Source organism: Neurospora crassa, linkage group VI (assembly GCF_000182925.2).
Source record: "Neurospora crassa OR74A linkage group VI, whole genome shotgun sequence".
Taxonomy (NCBI): Eukaryota; Fungi; Ascomycota; class Sordariomycetes; order Sordariales; family Sordariaceae; genus Neurospora; species Neurospora crassa.
The window spans coordinates 1339374-1355195 of record NC_026506.1 but is presented as its reverse complement, the minus strand read 5'-3'; the positions used below and the strand labels follow the sequence as shown (position 1 = coordinate 1355195).

At 53.7% G+C, this 15822-nt stretch overlaps 4 protein-coding genes across 4 annotated transcripts; 2 read left to right on the top strand and 2 right to left on the bottom strand.

The window, feature by feature from the left end:
- Window positions 1-268: 268 nt before the first annotated feature.
- On the top strand, window positions 269-3394 carry NCU05606 (glucosidase 2 subunit beta). The gene is made up of 3 exons (XM_955475.2): window positions 269-548; window positions 779-1723; window positions 1787-3394. The coding sequence occupies exons 1-3, from the start codon at window positions 452-454 to the stop codon at window positions 2443-2445; spliced, it is 1701 nt and encodes a 566-aa protein (XP_960568.1). The 5' UTR covers window positions 269-451; the 3' UTR covers window positions 2446-3394.
- NCU05607 (DUF602 domain-containing protein) lies at window positions 2498-3832 on the bottom strand. Its single transcript, XM_955476.3, has one exon. It carries the CDS (start codon window positions 3622-3624, stop codon window positions 2683-2685), a length of 942 nt encoding a protein of 313 aa, XP_960569.3. The 5' UTR covers window positions 3625-3832; the 3' UTR covers window positions 2498-2682.
- A 294-nt stretch (window positions 3833-4126) lies between these two features.
- Window positions 4127-13413, top strand: NCU05608 (phosphatidylinositol 3-kinase tor2). Its single transcript, XM_955477.2, has 6 exons — window positions 4127-5378; window positions 5457-6785; window positions 6938-7827; window positions 8029-9267; window positions 9326-12571; window positions 12631-13413. The coding sequence occupies exons 1-6, from the start codon at window positions 5243-5245 to the stop codon at window positions 13120-13122; spliced, it is 7332 nt and encodes a 2443-aa protein (XP_960570.2). The 5' UTR covers window positions 4127-5242; the 3' UTR covers window positions 13123-13413.
- On the bottom strand, window positions 13321-15149 carry NCU05609 (hypothetical protein). Its single transcript, XM_955478.3, has 4 exons — window positions 14673-15149; window positions 14457-14573; window positions 14100-14367; window positions 13321-14024 (listed from the first exon to the last, which is right to left on the bottom strand). The coding sequence occupies exons 1-4, from the start codon at window positions 14873-14875 to the stop codon at window positions 13545-13547; spliced, it is 1068 nt and encodes a 355-aa protein (XP_960571.3). The 5' UTR covers window positions 14876-15149; the 3' UTR covers window positions 13321-13544.
- Between the last annotated feature and the right edge of the window lie 673 nt (window positions 15150-15822).

Below are 15822 nucleotides of genomic sequence, written 5' to 3'. Positions count from 1 at the left end.
GGCTTGGCAGGATGGGACCCGGGCAGTGGGGGAGGGTTTACCGCGCGTCGTCTCAAGGTTTTGGCAGCGCGCTTAACATTTGCTGCCCAGCAGAACTTGCACGTGACAAAGCCTCAAGGTACATCTAACGATGCTGACAGCTGGCAAAGCGCCGGCAGGAGTGCAAGTTGTCCTGAAAGGTACCGACCACGTTCAGGTTCCCCGCCCCTGAGCACTCAGCTGCACTAACAATTATGTACGGGAGACCCCCACTGGGCGGACAGCTATCCGTCGAGCTACAGGGGCAGCATCCCATGTCAACTGGACGATCTGGTGAAGCTGTATGTACAACTGGCAATTGTCTTCGCGATTGTTCAACTTTGGATGGTTTGATTGTTTCCTTTTCTTTCCTTCTTTCTCTCGTTCTTCTTACCAGCTGGACAGACAGTAGAGTGGTATATAGTACACGACAATGAGACGGACTGCTGCTTTGGTGCTGTTGAGCACCATTGCTCCCACTGGCACTATCGCTGCTACTGAGAGCGTCCCCAGAGGAGTTGGGCCTGAATGTAAGTGGAAGCTTCCCATGTTGTTTCACGCACCTTGATGGTCTATCCGAGATTTTGGTCTTGGGCTGCGATGTTTACGGACGAGTTGGCGTGGTACCACCAATTTAACTATGTGAACTCTATTCATTCTTCCAATGCTTCCTCCATCAATGAACCATACCAATGGCCCAAGTACATTACCCTACGTCTCGAACCCGATAGCTAACCACCCCCAACCACCTCCTAAACAGTCGCAAAGTTCTACGCAAACAAGGAAACCTTCACCTGTATCAGCAACCCCTCGATCGTCCTCAAGTCCTCCCAAGTCAACGACAACTCCTGCGACTGCCCCGACGGCTCCGACGAGCCGGGAACCTCAGCATGCTCGCACCTGGACCCCCTCTCGCCCGAGCAGCCTCTGCCCGGTTCCGTGACGGGCACTACCAACACCACGCGCGCCCTGCCCGGCTTCTGGTGTGAGAACAAGGGCCACATCGGTGCCTACATCCCCTTCATGTACGTCAACGACGGCGTGTGCGACCATGAACTCTGCTGCGACGGCACCGACGAGGCCCTCCACGTCGGCGGCACCAAGTGTGAGAACCGCTGCGCGTCCATTGGGAAGGAGTACCGCCGCCTCCAGGAGGAGCGTCGGCAGAGCAAGGAGCGGTCGGCCAAGCAGAGACGGACTCTCGTCAAAGAAGCGAGCGAGCTGCGTCGGCGCGTGGAGAGCAAGGTTGCTAGTTTGAAGGAGGAGATTGCCAACTTGGAGGTGCAGAAGGCGGAGTTGCAGAAAAAGTACGATGAGGTTGAGCGGGCTGAGAGAGGCAAGGTGGTCAAGGCGCCGGGCGAGGGCGGTAAGCTGGGTGTTTTGGTTGGACTGGCCAAGAAGCGCGTTGATGAGCTGAGGGATACCCTTGATAAGGTGCTGGATCAGCGCGACGACTTGCAGGATCGCGTCGATCAGCTGGAGGATATCTTGAGTAAGCTCAAGGAGGAGTATAACCCCAACTTCAACGACGAGGGTGTCAAGGCGGCTGTTCAGGGCTACGAGAACTATGCTGCCGGCAAGTCTACTGAGAAGAAGTCGGAGGTCGTTGATGCCGATGTTTTGGAGGTCCTCAAGGAGGATGGCCCCGATTCGGGCATCAACTGGGCTGAGTTCCAGGAGGAAGAGAGCAGCGATGCCGATATTGGTATGTACCTTGCTCCTTCAACCCATTCCATTTGCACAGTCGATGACTAACAAGAAGCCCTAGTCTACAACCTAGAAGCCTACCTCCCGCCCTCCGTCCGCCCCTTTATCCACTCCAAGATCTCCTCTCTCAAAGTCTGGCTGATTGAGAACGGCGTCCTTGCCGACAACCCAACCACCGGCGGCCCTACGGAATCCAAGCTAGTCAAGGCCGCGCGCGACGCGCTCGAGGCTGCCCGCGCCGAGCACACCACCAAGACGTCGCAGCTCGCCGACGAGGAGCGCGACTTAGCCAAGGACTACGGGCCCGACGACATCTTCCGCGCACTCAAGGGCCAGTGCGTCAGCGCCGACGTGGGCGAGTACGAGTATGAGCTGTGCTGGTTCGATCGTACGACCCAAAAGAGCAAGAAGGGCCATGGCAACACCAATATGGGCAACTTTGAGCGGATCACTACCGAAATTGCCGATGAGGAGGATCGCGTGGATGGAAAGGGCCTGGGTAAGGGGCCGAGGATGGTGTTGAGGTTTGAGAATGGTCAGGGGTGCTGGAACGGGCCGCAGAGACGGACAGATGTGTGGTTGGCGTGTGCTGAGAAGGATGAGCTGTGGAGGGTTAGTGAGAGCGAGAAGTGTGTTTACAGGATGGAGGTGGGCACGCCAGCTGCTTGTGAGGATGTGGGAGAGCCTGGGGCTGGGACCAAGGGTCATGATGAGCTTTGAGGAGGAGACGGAGGGGGAGTTGGGTATCAGAATGGTTGGCAATGTTGTACAGTTGGTGAAAATTTGGTTTGTTTGTTTGTCTATATGTGTGTGTTGGTCTGTATGTAGATCGTTTCGGGTCAAGCAAGCCTGCGAGGTGCTTTATGAAGAATCATACGAAATCGATTGGTATCTTTAGACTGTGGCGAGAAACAAGAGAATAGTAAAGGCTGGTCAGGGCTTACTACAAACATCCTGTCATCGAAGTCCAGCAGCTGCTAGTTTACGTCGCTTCATGGCTTCATCCTGGTCCGCTAATACCCTAGCAGTGAGCGCAGCCGTGGCGGCGTTGTTGATGCCACTCACCCGGCTAGATATACTCTCACCAGCACTCTTCTTGGCCTTCTTAGTCTCCTTCTCCTTGTCAGCGTCACCATTGGCCTCGTCAGCCGTGCGCTTGTTCTTTTTCTTCTCCTTGCTGGCGCTCTTGTCCTTTTTCAGACTGTGCGTCAGGCCTTTCGTCTTGAGATCCTCCATCCGCTTCGATAACCGTTGAATATCCGCCTTATCGGTCGGCAGAATGGGAATAACGTCCTCTGACTTGAATGGTTCGCTGCACTCTGGGCACACCTCCTCTGTGATCATCTGTATCGCCATCTCGGCAAAGACGTGGCCGCAAGGGACCAGATAGACGGATTTTGTAGATGGTCCCAGCTCTTTGAGCGTAACGGGACACGCAAAGATTTCCTTTTCTTTTTTGTTGCCACCCCCGGGCGGCGTGTACCGCTTGAACTTGAGCTTGACCACGTCGCGAAGGGATTTGATGCCGGTGGAGGCGAAGCTTAGCTCGGTCGCGAAGATGGCTGTTGGCGTTGCCGTCGACTCACCGTTGCCCACGCTACTGCTATTGGTGCTGGTATTAACAAGCGCGGGAGATGTTGTGTCTTGTTTGTTCTCGGAGGAGTCATCGTTACTACCGGGCATCAGCCCCTTGAGGATGGATTCGTAATTGTAGAGACGGCCGCGCCAGTCAGACACGACGGTTTCGAGATCAATGGGCTCGGAAGAGATGGGATCGTGGGTCCAGGCGTGGTTGAGCGATTCGAAGGCGGTGGCTTTAAGCTCGCTTATTGTCGGGTTGCGCGCTGCTTCTTTGACGAGCTCGCGTCGCTTGGGGATGGAGCCTCCGTCATTACCCATGGTGGTGATGGTGTGTAGGGGGCTGAGGGGATGGTTGTTGCTGTGGTCTTGGAGTTGGTTGAGGGTGTATGGTCCGTCAAGTATTATTACAGTAGAGGTATTTAGGTACAATTCGATGAAGAGAGTTGGCCGGAGACGGAGTGGCGTCGTTGTGTACACTGCAGGTTGACGGAATGGACAGAGCAAGTCGCGGCAGAGATAAGATAAGAAAGGAAGAAGGGGACGGGAAGAGCTGAGGTTGGTTGGTTCCTCCACTGTAAATTTAAAGTTCACGACAGGGGGCACCGGGCTTCCATCCGCAGCGGGATGAAGCGCGTCAAAGCGTGCCCCTGTGCCAATAGCAGTTGTCCACTGCAACCTGTAATTGGAGCTTGCAGATGCGTGCCTTCCACTGGCTTCCAGTTGTGTGAAATTCCCGTTGCAAGCCGTTGAGGTGTTCCAGGTGACTTTGAAGCCGAAGCCTCATGAGACGAGGCTGCAGGGGCGACAAGAGGATCCATGCCCGCCAGGTTTAGTAGCTCCACCGTATTTCCAATTCTCCATCTACATAGTAGTATACTGCCCTGAGCCCCCGCCGGCGACGGGGAACAACGTCGTCGACAAATTAACCAACGACCATCGGCTGCTTGGCACATTGTACGGCCCGCCGTGTTTCATCGCCGTTGTTGTTGATGATTTGGGGATACAAAGCTGAAATTCCGTTATATCCATCATTCGAGAAGCAGATTACTGTAGCGGACGCACACCCAACGCCCGCCCGCGCAAACATCGATCCCGCGGCTCGAGACCTTTCCGTCCCCCGGCCCCGGCTACCTATCCAGCCAGGGCATCCACACGGACCCTCCCCCTCCTCTCCCTCCTCCTCCCAAGACCCAATATCCATTGTGGTCCTTCATCCAGTGACGCAGCGTGGAACCCCTCCTTCTCGGGCTGGCTGTCGTCCACTCTCAAACTTCAACCCGACCGTTTCGTTTTCCCTCATCACCAACCACTTCAACGGCGACCCAACAGTCAAGGACCAGGGTCTCCCCAAGTTCCACCCTGTACCTTGACAGCCGGCGGTCTATCGGTCCATTCCCGACCTTCTCTCAACGACTAGTCTAAACTACTTTCCACTTCAGCTTGAAGGCTGTGATAGCTCCAAGCTTCTACGATACCCAGAACCACCCGCCTTACTTTTGATTTAGGCGCGCGTGGTCACAAGTTATAACGGATTTGCATTCTATCTTCGGCCTATTCACTTCGTCTTGCTGACGGTCATTACGACTCACGAGCGTGTTACGTTGCTGGACACTACCGCACGCCCATTTGCCCGTTCCATCCAAACCATTTCAATCGCATTTGACCCGAACATCACCTGCTCCCACATCGATCAACCTCAAACCAACCACTGCAACCGACCTTGCGATTGCGCTCAGCCCACGACCCGCGACACTCTTGACGACTGCGACAAGAAGGCGCAGCTGTTACACACGCGCCCTTCGCCTCGGCCGGTCAACCGGCTCTTGAAGCACGTTGGCCCCGCTTACTATGGGCCAGCGACGATAGGCCTAGTTGCAGACGAGGCTGTCCGACATCTGAAAAAGAGATCAAGACGTTATAGTCGGACAACACCAAGATGTCGCTCACAAAGGAGCAAGCAGCGGCAACGCTGGAAACATACATTCGCGATGTGAGGAATCGCACCTCTAGCGACGACGCGCGGAAGCGCGCTGCTCGGCAGATCAGAGATTTGGTAAACGTTGCGAAGCAAGGCAAGTCCACCAATTCCGAGTTTCTCCTCAGATTCCTGTCAGATATTGGAACACATGCTAACATACAAGGCTGTATAGAAATGGGCGCGGAGCAGTTTACGGCCTTTTTCAACACAGTCAACCAAAGGACCATGGCGCTTATACAAGGGACCGACACGTGTGACCGGATGGGCGGTGTTTACATCCTCGATGCTTTGGTCGACTTCGATGGTATCGACCTAGCCCTCAAGTACAGTCGCTTCGAGCAGCACATTGGCTACATCCTCCGCAGCAAAGACGTAACACCAATGCAGCCCGCCGCGGTCGTCTTGGGAAAGCTTTGCAAACCTGGCGGCTCTCTGATCTCAGAGCTTGTTGATGCCGAGGTCAAGCTGGCTCTGGAATGGCTCCAGTCAGAGCGAGTTGAAGAAAGGCGATATGCCGCCGTCCTTATTCTACGCGAGCTGGCACGCAACGCACCCACTCTCATGTACCCGTACGTTAACTTCGTCTTTGAGCAGTCCTGGATCGGCCTCCGAGATCAGCGACTGTTGATCCGAGCCACTTCTGCCGAGACAGTCAGTGCCTGCTTCAAGATTATTAGGGAACGTGATCAGGCCATGAAGCAGGAGTGGATGGACAAGATGTTCCATGAAGCCGTCAGGGGACTCAAGACAAACACTGTCGAGTCAGTCCATGCTTCTCTCTTGGTTCTCAAGGAGCTGCTAGAGCAGGGTGGCATGTACATGCAAACCCACTACGGCGAGGCATGCGATATCGTCTTCCGTCACAAGGACGCCAAGGACCCGGCTATTCGTAAGACGGTGGTCCTCCTCATCCCGGACTTGGCCAACTACGCACCGAACGACTTTGCATCAACATATCTGCACAAGTTTATGATTCATCTTTCTCATATGCTTAAGAAGGAAAAGGAAAGGAACGATGCCTTTCTCGCTATTGGTAACGTTGCCAACTCAGTCAAGAGCGCCATCGCTCCCTATCTCGATGACGTCCTCATATATGTTCGAGACGGCCTAAGTATACAGTCACGGAAGCGAGGTTCGGTCGACCCCGTCTTCGATTGTATTAGCCGTTTGGCCGTGGCCGTAGGTCAGACATTGAGCAAATATATGGAGGCGCTCCTGGATCCAATCTTCGCCTGCGAGCTCACCCCGAAACTAACCCAGGCTTTGGTTGACATGGCCTTCTACATTCCCCCAGTCAAGGCTACCATCCAGGAACGGTTGCTCGATATGCTCAGCAAGGTTTTGTGTGGAGAACCATTCCGACCGCTAGGAGCACCGCATCCCAACACACTCACTTCGATCCCGGCCATCCCAAAAGATCCCAAGGATCCATCAGTGCAGGAGCGAGGAAAGGCCGAGGTCAAATTGGCTTTGAACACCCTCGGCAGTTTTGATTTTTCAGGTACGTTACTCTTCAGTTCCCCAAGAAGCCGGACTGGCCAAAGAAATTCCAATCTCGGTCCGATGCTGCCAGTTACGAAGAAGGGCAGTCGTCGGGACATTGGCCGGCCTACACTGATACCCCATTGGAGCGAGAACTGACCGTAGCTGCAGGACATGTCTTGAACGAGTTCGTCCGCGACGTTGCGATCAAATACGTTGAAGATGACGATCCGGAAATCCGTGAGGCAGCTGCTCTCACCTGCTGTCAGCTTTACGTGCGCGACCCCATTGTCAACCAGACAAGTTACCATGCCCTCCAGGTGGTCGCAGATGTTATTGAGAAGCTCTTGACAGTCGGAGTTTCGGATCCGGATCCCGGCATCAGACGCACTGTTCTGGCCGCCCTCGACGAGCGCTTCGATCAGCACCTAGCCAAAGCTGAGAATATCCGGACCTTGTTTTTCGCCCTCCACGACGAACAATTCGCCATCAGAGAAGTTGCGGTTTCGATCATCGGACGTCTGGCTCGTTACAACCCGGCCTACGTCATTCCACAGTTGCGTAAGACCATTATTCAGATGCTAACGGAACTGGAATACACGGATGTGGCCAGGAGTAAAGAGGAGAGTTCCAAGTTGCTCAGTCTGCTTACGCAGCATGCCCAGGACTTGGTCAAGCCCTACGTGAACTCCATAACCGAGGTTCTCTTACCAAAAGCGCGTGATCCCACGCCTTCTGTGGCTGCAACTGTCCTTCAGGCGATTGGCGAGTTGTGCACGGTCGGCGGTGAATCGATGCTTGCTTACAAGGATACGTTGATGCCCATTATCATTGATGCCCTACAAGATCAGAGTGCTCCTATCAAGCGGGAAGCTGCTCTCCACACACTCGGTCAACTTGCTAGCAACGCTGGCTATGTCATCAAACCCTATCTCGAATATCCCCAACTTCTGGAGATTCTCCAGTCAATCATCCGCGGAGAGCCCCAACACGGCACATTGCGACAGGAGACCATCAAACTTATGGGCATCCTAGGCGCTCTGGACCCTTACAAACATCAGGTATAGGATACCCTGAGGTCAATTCCAGACGAAATCAAGCACCTTCGGCATTTGACCGATCACCTATATGAAATGCTCCAGGCTAGTCCTGCAAAGGACAGTATGGCCAGCCAAGTGGCCAATGTCGCGAGTGCGAGGAGCGGAAACCCCTCAAACAAGACCCCCGATTCCCTCAAAACCGCGTTGACTAACTTGATGCAGGTCGAAGAAAGGACTGATGACAACAAGCGGAACAATGAAGCCGCCCAACTGACTGATGTCTCTCTGATGATGGGTGGCCTAACACCATCTAATGAAGACTACTATCCGACCGTGGTGATCAACGCACTGCTTCAGATCCTGAAGGATCAGTCTTTAGTCCAGTGGCACGGAAACGTTGTCGATGCCATCATGAGCATTTTCATCACTCTGGGACTGAAGTGTGTACAGTTCCTTGATCGTGTGGTCCCCGCCTTCATATCAGTCATCCGTGCGTCGAGCAACGCCCGGCTTGAGTTCTACTTCAATCACTTGAGCAGGCTGGTCAGTATCGTTCGCCAACACATCCGAGTTTATCTCAAGGACATCATCGATGTTCTTCAGGAGTACTGGCACACAACTCTCGCGCTTCAGAGCACTATCCTGGGGCTGATAGAGTCAATCTCGCGGTCTCTTGAGGGCGAGTTCAAGATTTACCTCGCCAAGTTACTCCCACTTATGCTAGGCGTGCTCGAGAAGGATGTTAGCACGAAGCGGCAACCTAGCGAGAAAGTGTTCCACGCGTTCCTGGTATTTGGCTCAAGCGCCGAAGAGTACATGCATTTGATAATCCCAGTTATTGTACGCCTCTTCGACAGTCACAGCCAGCCATTGTTCCTTCGGAAATCGGCTATCGAGACGATCGGCAAGCTTTCGAGCATGGTGAACTTGAACGACTACGCGTCAAAGATCATCCATCCTCTGACTCGTGTGTTGGCTAGTGGCGAGCCGAGTCTTCGGGTAGCGGCTTTGGACACACTTTGCGCCCTTATGCTGCAACTAGGACGCGACTACTTGCATTTCGAGCACACAGTCGACAAGGCGATCTCCATGTATGCCATCCAGCACTCGAATTACGAAAAGGCCATCGAGAAGCTAAAGAAGGGCGAGGCCCTCCCACAAAATCTCGCTCCTCGGTTTGAAGACATCTCCATGGAGGGCTTTGCTGCCGAAAACAACCCGCCCAAGAAGTTGACCCTGAATCCGGTGCATCTCAAGCAAGTGTGGGAAACAAAGGGCAAGTCCACCAAGGACGATTGGCATGAGTGGTTCAGGAAGTTTAGCACAACTCTTCTTACCGAGTCGCCGAACCATTCCTTGCGTGCTTGTGCCAGCTTGGCCAGCAACTACCAGCCTCTTGCGCGTGAGCTCTTCAACTCGGCCTTCGTGTCCTGCTGGAGCGAGCTTTATGAACAGTTCCAGGTATGTCAGCGCGGTATTTAGAATGATCCGAGCCGGATACTAACAGCTTGTTTAACAGGAGGACTTGATCACCAACATTGAGAATACGATCAAATCGGAGAACGTGCCACCGGATCTCCTTGGCCAGCTCCTCAACCTTGCCGAGTTCATGGAGCACGATGATAAGGCGCTGCCTATTGACATAAGAGTATTGGGACGTGAGGCCGCACGTTGCCACGCATACGCAAAGGCTCTTCACTATAAAGAGCTCGAGTTTTTGCAGGACCATAATAGTGGTGCAGTGGAGGCTTTGATTGTCATCAACAACCAGCTTCAGCAATCCGATGCTGCCATCGGTATTCTTCGTAAAGTCAAGACCTACAGGGAGGGTATCCAGTTGCGCGAGAGTTGGTTCGAGAAGCTCGAGCGTTGGGACGAGGCCCTCAACTTCTACTGCCAACGTGAGCGCGAAATTCCCGAAGACCAGCCTGTTCCCGTCGACATTGTGATGGGCAAGATGCGTTGTTATCACGCTCTTGGCGAGTGGGATTCTCTGGCTACGCTTGCTGGAAAGACCTGGGCCAATTCGGCCCCTGAAATTCAGAGACGCATTGCTCCATTGGCCACAACCGCTGCCTGGGGTCTCGGCAAATGGGACTCGATGGACAGCTACCTTCAGTCAATGAAGCGCTTCTCCCCAGATAGAGCTTTCTTCGGTGCGATTCTGGCCCTTCACCGCAATCAGTTCAGGGAGGCTATGGCATGCATCGAGCAAGCTCGCGAAGGACTGGATACCGAGCTTAGTGCGCTTGTTAGCGAGTCTTACAACCGGGCTTATCAGGTTGTAGTACGCGTCCAGATGCTCGCGGAGCTGGAAGAGCTCATTGTCTACAAGCAATGCGACGGAGAGAAGCAGGCTACCATGCGCAGAACCTGGGAGACTCGTCTCAAGGGCTGCCAGCGCAATGTCGAGGTATGGCAACGCATGCTGCGTTTGAGATCGCTTGTCATGACTCCGCAGGAGAACATGCATATGTGGACCAAGTTTGCCAACCTTTGTCGCAAGTCGGGCCGCATGGGACTCGCCGAAAAGTCACTCAAGCAGCTTATTGGAACCGACTCGCCATTGGACTCTGTCATTCCCTACTGGCACGATCGCCATCCGGGCTCGGTCGGCAACAGAATCGCGTCTCCGATCTTGTATGCGGTTCTGAAGTTCCAGTGGGAGATTGGACAGTCACCAGGATTCCGCAATTCGGAGCACAGGGTTGCCGAGAAGACGCTGTACTGCCTGCAGAGGTTCACGCAGGAGACTGCGCACCGCGTTGAAACCTCGCGTATGCACATGGCTGCCCATGCACAGAACGGCATGGAGGTGCAAAACCAGCCAGGGTTTGCCGAGTTCAATGAAGAGATGATGCATCCACAGGCACAGAAACACTGGCTTGAGCAGACTGTCTTGCTGGCCAAGTGCTATCTACGCCAGGGTGAGTGGATGGTCTCGCTGAACAAGGACGATTGGCAGCAGAGGTACCGCGCCGAAGTCCTTGACTGCTACTACAAGGCTACCCACTACAACAACAAGTGGTACAAGGCTTGGCACGCATGGGCTCTGGCCAACTTCGAAGTCGTTCAGTACCTGACAGGAAACCGTGAGGTTGATGTGCGCAACAATGGGGAGCAGAATTACATCATTCAATACGTGGTGCCTGCTGTTCGCGGATTCTTTGAATCCATCGCGCTGTCCTCTGGCAGCTCTTTGCAGGACACTCTGCGCCTCTTGGCTTTGTGGCTCACACACGGTGGCCACATTGATGTCCATAACGCCGTCACTGAAGGGTTTACGCGTGTTAGTGTTGATACCTGGCTTGAGGTCATACCCCAGTTGATCGCCAGAATCAACCAGCCTCACAAGAGGGTGCAGCAGTCAGTCCATGGGTTATTAGCCGACGTTGGTCGTGCTCACCCCCAGGCGTTGGTGTATCCGTTGACAGTCGCAAGAAAGTCCTGGCACAACACGCGTAGGGTACGGTCGGCCAACCAAATTCTTGAAAGTATGCGTCAGCACAGTCTCCGGCTTGTTGAGCAAGCGGAGATTGTCAGTGGTGAGCTCATTCGCGTCGCAGTGCTCTGGCACGAGTTGTGGCACGAGGCCCTCGAGGAAGCTTCGCGCTTGTACTTTGGCGACCACAACATCGAGGGCATGTTTGCCACTCTCGAGCCGCTTCACGAGTTGCTGGAGGCTGGCCCGCAAACCCTTAGAGAGATCTCTTTCGCCCAGACCTTTGGCCGTGATCTGAGCGAAGCGCGGGATTGGTGCCGTCAGTATCAAGAGACGCAAGACTCCAATGACCTTAACCAGGCATGGGACCTGTACTACACGGTGTTCCGTCGTATCACCCGCCAACTTCCGCAGATGACCTCCCTCGAGTTGGCTTACTGCTCGCCTAATTTGCTAAACGCCAAGGATCTCGAACTTGCTGTGCCCGGAACGTACCGCAGTGGCCAGGAGGTTGTTAGGATCATGTCTTTTGACGCCACCTTCAGCGTGATCAGCTCCAAACAGCGGCCTCGCAAGCTCGATATCGTTGGCAGCGACGGCAAGACATACACTTTCCTTCTCAAGGGACACGAAGATATCCGCCAAGATGAGCGTGTCATGCAGCTGTTCGGTCTTTGCAATACTTTGTTGGCCAACGACTCGGAATGCTTCAAACGACACCTCAATATTCAGCGATACCCGGCTATTCCCCTTTCACAGAACTCTGGTCTTCTCGGCTGGGTCCCCAACAGTGACACTGTCCATCAGTTGATTCGGGAGTACAGAGATTCCAGAAAAATTCTCCTTAACATTGAGCATCGTATCATGTTGCAGATGGCTCCCGACTACGACAACCTTACGCTTATGCAAAAGGTTGAGGTCTTTGGATATGCTCTTGATAATACCACTGGCCAAGATCTGTACCGTGTCCTGTGGCTGAAGAGCAAGTCTTCTGAGGCCTGGCTGGATCGGAGAACAAACTACACACGTTCTCTTGGTGTCATGTCGATGGTCGGCTACATCCTCGGCTTGGGTGATCGCCATCCTAGCAACTTGATGCTTGACCGTATCACGGGCAAGATCATCCACATTGATTTCGGTGACTGCTTCGAAGTAGCCATGAAGCGCGAGAAGTATCCTGAGCGGGTGCCGTTCAGACTGACTCGCATGCTCACATATGCTATGGAAGTTAGTAACATAGAGGGTAGTTTCCGTACCACCTGTGAGCATGTGATGAGGGTGTTGCGCGAGAACAAGGAGAGTGTCATGGCTGTCCTTGAAGCTGTAAGTATCCTTTGCTATGTTCCTTTCTTAACGGGATCGCTAACTGATACGCGAAATAGTTCATTCACGATCCTTTGCTCAACTGGCGCTTGACCAACCCCACCAGCCCGCCTGGTCCCAACTTCAACGCCGAGCGAGAGGTCGCCATGCCCGGTGGCCCTGGTCCGCGCGCCCGCAGGCCATCAATCCTTGACGCTCCCGTGGCACCCACCGAGTTCCTTGCCGCGCAGGCTGCTCCTGGTGCGGATGGGCATGGAATGGGGATGTCCGCTAACCCCGGACGCTCCCGTGCCCGCACCAATTCGTCTGCCATCTATCCGACTGGTAGCAGCATGGTTAATGGCCATGGAAACAACCAGCAAGAGCAACAGGAGGTTCAGAACGCGCGCGCCCTCGAGGTCTTGGACCGTGTGCAGCAGAAGCTCACTGGTCGCGACTTCAAGCCTCATGAGGAGCTCAATGTTACTGATCAGGTCAACAAGCTGATCATCGAGGCCACCAAGCTTGAGAACCTGTGCCAGCACTACATAGGATGGTGCAGTTTCTGGTAGACAGTCTTTAGGGAGATGAAAACAGGACGTTGGGATATGGTTCATCGAAAGCTTGGGTGGCTGGTGGTCCTAGACTTGCTCTAACTTTGCTATAACTTGCTATAAAGGTGAAACAGGGGAATTAGAATACTGGTTGAAATGGTGCTATAGGTGAACTGGGGCGGTTTTTGATAGGAACAAGCGAGATCATCAAGTTGGCGTTGGGGGAGTGGTTACATAGGCACTTTTGCGTTGTTTAGTCTGGGTAGATGTTCATTTTATGTTTTTAATAGAGCGCGTATTCAAAAGCTGGCTGTTTGCCTGCGATGAAACACGAAGTGATCTCGAACTGCCCCAATGCCTCCTGAAGCAACTTTTTTTCATCCTCGTCCCCAGCAATTAAGGTCATATCAAACAAGATATTGGCCGATGCACACCTCGTTTCAAAGAATAGGGAGCATGAAGCCAACCATTCCTACAACCGCAGTTAAAACCAGCCCGACCGATACCGACAGCACACCAGCTCCTCCCGGCTGCGTAACATCTCCCGCCGAAAGTCCCGTGGACTGCGCAGCCCGCGTCGAAGTCAAAGAACTTGACGTTGTGGAGCTCGTCGGCGTGCTAGACGGTGTAGTCACACCATCAGTCCCATCATCGACGCTGAGAGTTGGACGAACCGGCATCGTCGATCCCGGGCGGCCACCGCCGCTAGCAGAATCCTCTGTCTGCACTGGTGGCGCGGCGACGGAAGAAGAAGAAGAAGAAGAAGACGATGTCACCGCCGGTGCCTGCGTCCGAGTTGTCGTCGTGGGCGCAGGATTGGAACCACCGCCATTGCCACCTCCGCCAGAGCCGCTGCCTCCTGAACTGCTGCAGGTCCTACCATTTCTGCAGCAGCCGGTTTCTGTGCAGTAGAAGCCGGACTGGATGGTTTATTCCCGTCAGTTGCTTTTTATACGAAAAGGAAATCGACTGGCTTGTCAAAGGGGTCAACTCACATCGCAATACCACCCTTCGCCGGTAGCGCAGCAGACACTTCCCAGCGGCATGCACCAGCCGACATCACAGTTTTCCTTTCCGGCGGCACTGCAGGTGTTGGAACCGCTACCACCACTTCCTCCTCCTCCTCCTCCTCCTCCACTACCGCCCCCGCCTCCGCTACCTCCACCGCCTGAACCAACAGCGCAAGTTCCGTGGTCAGTACAAACTTCGCCGGCGTCACAATAGCCATGGTCGGGACAGCAAACGGCGCCCGCGGGCATACAACTATAAAGAGAGAGAACAAAGAGTCAGTATCAGGATTGACTTTGACTTTGATCGCGAAAGGACCTGGGAAACGGCAGCTAGTTTCTTACCCATGACCACAAAGTACCTTTCCAGCATCACACCCACCACCAGGCGAACAGGTCTTGCCAATCGGACAACAGGTATCCCTTACGGTGCAGTATTCGCCTGGGTCGCAGTATCCTTTTCTAGAATATGGTCAAGAAGCGTCAGCCCATCATCGTCCGCATAGCAGCACCCTTTTGTTTCTTTTTCCGCCACAAGAGTTGGATGGATCAATCACATACCCAGAACAGCAGGTACTAGCCAACGGCATACACCCGATTCCACATGTCGTCTCTCCTATACCACAACCCGCCGCATTGCTACCGGTACCGATGGCAACGAGACCTTGTTGGTTTGGGTTGGGCGAGGTACCAGGCACGGTGGGAAGCCGTTCGTAGGCGAAGCCGCCTAAGAGGGCGCGGGCGGCTAGAGTTTGCATGCGCATCTTTCCTTGGGCTTAATTGTCGTCTTTCGGTTATGAGAACAAGGAGATAATAGTGAGTGAAGTCGCTGTGGAGCTGAGCTCACGCCTGGGCGAAGGGTTGGTTGGTTGGTCGAGAAGTCTGAAGCTGGGAGTAAGAACACCAGACTTATAATCTCGACCAGGAAAGGTGTAACCCACCGGCAAGTCTGGACGCGATGAACTATTTATACCTTCTTTTCCGTCTCTTCATCACCCCAACCACCACACCGCGTCCAGCCGTCCATCCATCCATCCACTCATGGCTTTCGGTGACTCCGCGAAATTTCCACGTCAACCAAGGCCGTCCGTCCACACCATCCACGCCAACAAGTATTCAAGCCCGCATCACTTGACCAAACAAAGTGTCAACCACTGCACGGTCCTGCACCTAGCACCGCACCAATCCAGGCTTGCCATGGGCCATACCACTTCAAGGGAACAAGATCAACGGTCCCCAAGCCTCGATAACCAGGGGAGTCCCAGCTCAACTCTGTACTGTGCAGTCCATACTGCATAGTACAGTCTAACACAATGCAGATCATCTCCAAACAGTGGATGGGTAGGTAGCTTCAAATTGGTCTCTATGAATCTTTTGCATTTACTGGACTACACTACTAGTGTAGTCCCCTGCCTAGGGTAGGTAGCAAAGAGCCACTTACTTACTTACTTACTTACTTACTTACTTACTTACTTACTTACTTACCTAGCCATCCATCAAATTTTTCTCAAATTTATTTTTCCCAAGCCATCCAAGCCACACTTATCTTATTTTATTTTATGCCCCAGCTTCACCACTCATCCACTAACATCACATCACAACACAAAAAGCTTTTATTCACTTACATAGGTAGGTAGGGTACATCTGTCAGGAGGCTAAGAGCTCGTGCACAGAAGCACCTCAGTGGCTGCTGCTCCCCTTCGTCAACCGA

Excerpts from the sequence above, each read along its gene's own strand:
- NCU05607 (XM_955476.3), bottom strand. The coding sequence starts at position 3,624 with ATGGGTAATGACGGAGGCTCCATCCCCAAGCGACGCGAGCTCGTCAAA.
- NCU05606 (XM_955475.2), top strand. The coding sequence starts at position 452 with ATGAGACGGACTGCTGCTTTGGTGCTGTTGAGCACCATTGCTCCCACT. Across the intron at positions 549-778 it reads CAGAGGAGTTGGGCCTGAAT|TCGCAAAGTTCTACGCAAAC; the intron begins GTAAGTGGAAGC and ends CCTCCTAAACAG. Across the intron at positions 1,724-1,786 it reads GAGCAGCGATGCCGATATTG|TCTACAACCTAGAAGCCTAC; the intron begins GTATGTACCTTG and ends AAGAAGCCCTAG.
- NCU05609 (XM_955478.3), bottom strand. The coding sequence starts at position 14,875 with ATGCGCATGCAAACTCTAGCCGCCCGCGCCCTCTTAGGCGGCTTCGCC. Across the intron at positions 14,574-14,672 it reads GCTAGTACCTGCTGTTCTGG|AAAAGGATACTGCGACCCAG; the intron begins GTATGTGATTGA and ends ACCATATTCTAG. Across the intron at positions 14,025-14,099 it reads GCGAAGGGTGGTATTGCGAT|TCCGGCTTCTACTGCACAGA; the intron begins GTGAGTTGACCC and ends TAAACCATCCAG.
- NCU05608 (XM_955477.2), top strand. The coding sequence starts at position 5,243 with ATGTCGCTCACAAAGGAGCAAGCAGCGGCAACGCTGGAAACATACATT. Across the intron at positions 6,786-6,937 it reads CGGCAGTTTTGATTTTTCAG|GACATGTCTTGAACGAGTTC; the intron begins GTACGTTACTCT and ends CCGTAGCTGCAG. Across the intron at positions 12,572-12,630 it reads TCATGGCTGTCCTTGAAGCT|TTCATTCACGATCCTTTGCT; the intron begins GTAAGTATCCTT and ends TACGCGAAATAG.